This window comes from Rhagoletis zephyria, unplaced genomic scaffold (genome assembly GCF_001687245.7).
Source record: "Rhagoletis zephyria isolate East Lansing unplaced genomic scaffold, Rhagoletis_zephyria_1.1 Rzeph_scaffold_13207, whole genome shotgun sequence".
Taxonomy (NCBI): Eukaryota; Metazoa; Arthropoda; class Insecta; order Diptera; family Tephritidae; genus Rhagoletis; species Rhagoletis zephyria.
This window is the reverse complement of record NW_016170278.1, coordinates 1-4,305: the sequence shown is the minus strand read 5'-3', so window position 1 is coordinate 4,305 and position 4,305 is coordinate 1. Positions and strand designations below refer to the sequence as shown.

General features: G+C 32.8%; 1 protein-coding gene across 1 annotated transcript; it reads left to right on the top strand.

The window, feature by feature from the left end:
• Positions 1-418: 418 nt before the first annotated feature.
• On the top strand, positions 419-2,514 carry LOC108378031 (ATP synthase subunit beta, mitochondrial-like). Its single transcript, XM_017634328.1, has 7 exons — positions 419-458; positions 522-632; positions 685-977; positions 1,034-1,303; positions 1,372-1,825; positions 1,885-2,171; positions 2,224-2,514. Exons 1-7 carry the CDS (start codon positions 419-421, stop codon positions 2,512-2,514), a joined length of 1,746 nt encoding a protein of 581 aa, XP_017489817.1.
• Positions 2,515-4,305: the final 1,791 nt, after the last annotated feature.

The window sequence follows — 4,305 nt, the reverse complement described above, 5'->3', positions numbered from 1 at the left end:
TTAATATTACAAGAATTTCTTTGGGATTTTCTTAATAATAGTCCAAGTGCACTATACACTATTTGTAAACAATTTTAGTACCTTCACTGTTATAAAATTTCGTTTTCCGCGAATAAGTTCGTGATCCAAAAAGATATTTAAGAAAACTAAAGATTTTTCTAATAGATTAAAGATATGTCTATCCAATGGTACGATTATCGAATAATAGTGTATGTGGCATTTACAATGTTTCTTTATTCCAGCGACGATTTAATAGGCAATTGATTCATACTGTAGAAAAAATGCGTACGAATGTAACGGTGCCAGTCATATAATCGACCAAATGTACATATATTTTTCTGTCAACTAATATTTGAAAAAAATAACCGTCCGTAAACGACAAACAATATTCCATGATTTTACTTTATCAAATCTAATTATGGCTTGTCTTTGGATAAATTTTTTACGCCCCGCTGTTGGTAAGTCACAATTTAAATTCTATAAAATTATTTTTAATTAAATTTTACTTAATTCCTACAAAGTTTCCAAGAGCCTATCCTTTCAAACTTCTCAATATGGAAAATGTTTTAATATGCAAATGTTCAGAGAACCTGGTATTAAGGCAACCATTAAGCGAGAATTTTCCGGATCTGGTAAGTAATTCACCTTCAAACGCTTTCACAAATCAGACTATTTTTCCTTAAGTAAATGACGATGCTCATGATGAAAGGAATGACCACGGGTGTGAAAATGTGAAAGCAGAAAATAAAAATAAAGATGTGGAAGAGGGACTGCAAATGACTGAAAAAGAGGAGAACTCTTCAAACGATTTCAGAAACAAACAAAAAATAAAAGGAATACGTTCCAAACCCGGGGCTGTTGGATACATTTCTGCTATCATTGGACCAGTAGTGGATGTAATTTTTGAAAATAACGTCCCCGAAGTTATGAATGCAATGGTTGTACCAGAATATCCTGGCGGAAAATTAGTTTTAGAAGTATTGTACAGTATAGATGTATCAACAGACTGGAAAGGCTTTTCTCATTCTCTTAGGTGTTTCATCACCTTGGAGACGGTACCGTTCGATCAGTCGCAATGGACAGCACAGAAGGACTGCATCGTGGCCAAAAGGTATTGGACACAGGATATCCCATAAGAGTTCCTGTGGGAAAAGCGTGCTTAGGACGTATCATGAATGTTGTTGGCGATCCAATTGATGAACGTGGTCCTATTCAGTCTGATTTTCATTCATTTATACATGCAGACCCACCGGAAATGATAGAGTTAAATGTAAATCCCACATTAATGGAAACCGGAATTAAGGTTAATCAATAACTCTTCAAACCTTAAAAATGTTTTTCTTTTTTTACTTAACATGTTTGTTCATCAAGGTTATTGATCTCTTGGCGCCATATGTAAAGGGAGGGAAAATCGGTTTGTTCGGAGGTGCTGGTGTAGGGAAGACAGTACTCATCATGGAGTTAATCAACAACGTCGCTAAGAAACATGGAGGGTATTCCGTATTTGTAGGCGCTGGTGAGCGTACTCGGGAAGGTAACGACCTATACATGGAAATGATTGAGTCCAAGGTGATTTCAATAGAGGATGACAGTTCAAAAGTGGCTCTGGTATATGGACAAATGAATGAACCACCTGGAGCACGATCGCGTGTCGTATTAACTGGCCTAACCTTAGCCGAATATTTCCGCGACATGGATGGCCAAGACGTGCTGCTATTTATTGATAATATTTACCGTTTTACTCAGGCGGGTGCTGAAGTTTCTGCTTTACTGGGACGCATACCGTCCGCTGTTGGGTATCAACCAACCTTGGGTACAGACATGGGTGAGAAGCGACGCTCTTTCATAAAAAAATATTTGCGGACATCATCTTAACTTTACTAGGTTCCATGCAAGAACGTATTACTAGTACGAAGAACGGGTCTATTACTTCCGTACAAGCCGTGTATGTGCCAGCTGATGATCTCACTGATCCAGCACCCGCTGCTACCTTTGCACACTTGGATGCCACTACAGTATTGTCACGAGCTATTGCCGAGTTAGGAATTTACCCTGCAGTGGATCCTCTAGATTCCTCTTCACGGATAATGGATCCATCCATAGTAGGCGATGATCACTATAATGTAGCTAGAGGAGTACAAAAGACACTACAATCATATAAATCCCTACAGGTTCTTAAGGAATTTGTTTATTTGAGTTTGCTACTAAAGCCGTTTGTTATAGGATATCATTGCCATTCTTGGAATGGATGAACTCTCTGAAGATGATAAGTTAACTGTAGCTCGGGCACGCAAAATTCAACGTTTTCTATCACAACCATTCCAAGTCGCAGAAGTTTTTACGGGACATTCAGGGAAAATGGTATCCATTGCAAAAACTGTAGAAGGTTTCAAACGCCTTCTCGATGGAGAGTTGGATGAATTGCCGGAAATTGCCTTTTATATGGTCGGGGATATAAATGATGCTATCGAAAAAGCCAAAAACTTGGCAATGACAATGTCCATGGAAAAATAAANAATCTTACCTTTATATAGAAAGGCAATAACTCATTCTCTTTCCAAATTAGCTTTGTGCAATGGTCGGTAGATTACTCACTAAAGGCCTAACAGAATTTAAAACAACCGCATACATCAATAAACTAGTGTTCGTATTTATTAAACCCAGGATTTTAAAGAAATTCCCAGGGACCGTAACAGTTACAACTTTTATTAAAAAAATCACTCTTTAACAATTATTTTTTCACTTTTATTTAATTACTATTTAAGTAACCGTTATTTCTGAGTTTTATTTTATAAATCGAAAATAACAATTATTTTTGATTTTTATTTAAATAATCTGCAAATAACAGTTATTTTTGATTATTAAATTATATATCTTAAATAACAGTTATCGAAGACTTTTATTTATAAAAGTCATAAATAAAAATCAGTCACTGATCTTTATTTTTTCAATCATACTTATAAAAGTCATTTGAATAAGTCGTAGTAAACTTTTGTTTTCCAACACCTTAACTGCGAAAAATGTTAATGACTTTTATATGATTGATTTCAAAAATAGAAGTCGGTCACTGATTTATATTAATGACTTTTAAAAGTAAACGCCACTGACTGATTTTTATTGATGACTTTTATAAATAAAACTCTTCAATAACTGTTATCTAAGCCATATAATATAAATATAAAATAATATAATATAATAATATAATATAATATAAAATAATTGTTATTTTGGATTTATAATATAAAAACCAAATATAATTGTTATTTTTTAAATTTTGCATAAAAATTGCAAATAAAAATTTATTTTCAAATTTGAGTCTCGGTGCAAAACGAAATCGATTTGTATGTTTCACTTAGTTGTAGAACATTTCCTTCATAGTGAATTTTTCCATGACAGTTTTCATCAATAACTGTTATGTTCGGTCCCTGGAAATTCCAACTTCAGAACTTTAGTTTTTTTTATTAAGATTTTTGACTACTCTGTAAAAACATAAACATTTTAGATAGGGTCTTTTTATATTAAGGCAACGATATGTACATACTAGGCATGTGCGATTATTCGATTACTCGAGTAAGTTCATTCGTTCCATTAATCAATTACGGGATCCGTACGATAAGTCGAAAATAAAAATGTCGAAAGAGAAATGTCGAAATTTAAAAATTTTTTAAATAATGTTTAACCGAAACGCAAAATGTCGAAATCGTATGCTTTCGAAATGAATAAGGTCGAAAAAAAATGCAAAACGCGTAAATTGTCGAAAAAAAGTCGAAAAAGTTGAATGTGTGAAAAAAATAAAAATTAAAAGTATTCAGAGTAGATTTTCAAATGTTCTAGAGTTCCTAAGATGGAAAAAGAAAGTTCTGCAAAATTACGCAGAAAAAAATTGTTTAACCTGTTATTTAAATTGATTTTAACTTTTTGAAAAGATGGCAACTCTCTAAAAATATTTCTACAATAAGGCATTCTCGTTTGATACCCACATTAAAATATTTCGTTTAAACTTTTTCAAAGAATTGATTTAAACTTTTTTAACAGGCGGCAACCCTATTACAAAATACTTCCGAAATATATAGTTGCTGAACCGCTTTCGCTTGCTAATATTTTGTTAAACTTGTTAATTAATCGGGTTTTTTTTGAAAGAGGTGGCAAGTCCAAAAAATATTTTATATGTTAGAATATTATATCTATATTCCAAATTTAATTGAAATTAGGGCTGTGCGATTAATTGATTACTCAAAATTTTAATTAATCATAAAGTAAATAACTCAATTATTCGATTAATTGGAAATTATGATTACTCAAAAG

Bases quoted from the DNA above. Each gene is read 5' to 3' on its own strand.
- LOC108378031 (XM_017634328.1), top strand. From the start codon at position 419: ATGGCTTGTCTTTGGATAAATTTTTTACGCCCCGCTGTTG. The intron at 978-1,033 runs GTATTGTACAGT...TCATTCTCTTAG, and splicing joins GCGGAAAATTAGTTTTAGAA to GTGTTTCATCACCTTGGAGA. The intron at 2,172-2,223 runs GTTCTTAAGGAA...CGTTTGTTATAG, and splicing joins AATCATATAAATCCCTACAG to GATATCATTGCCATTCTTGG.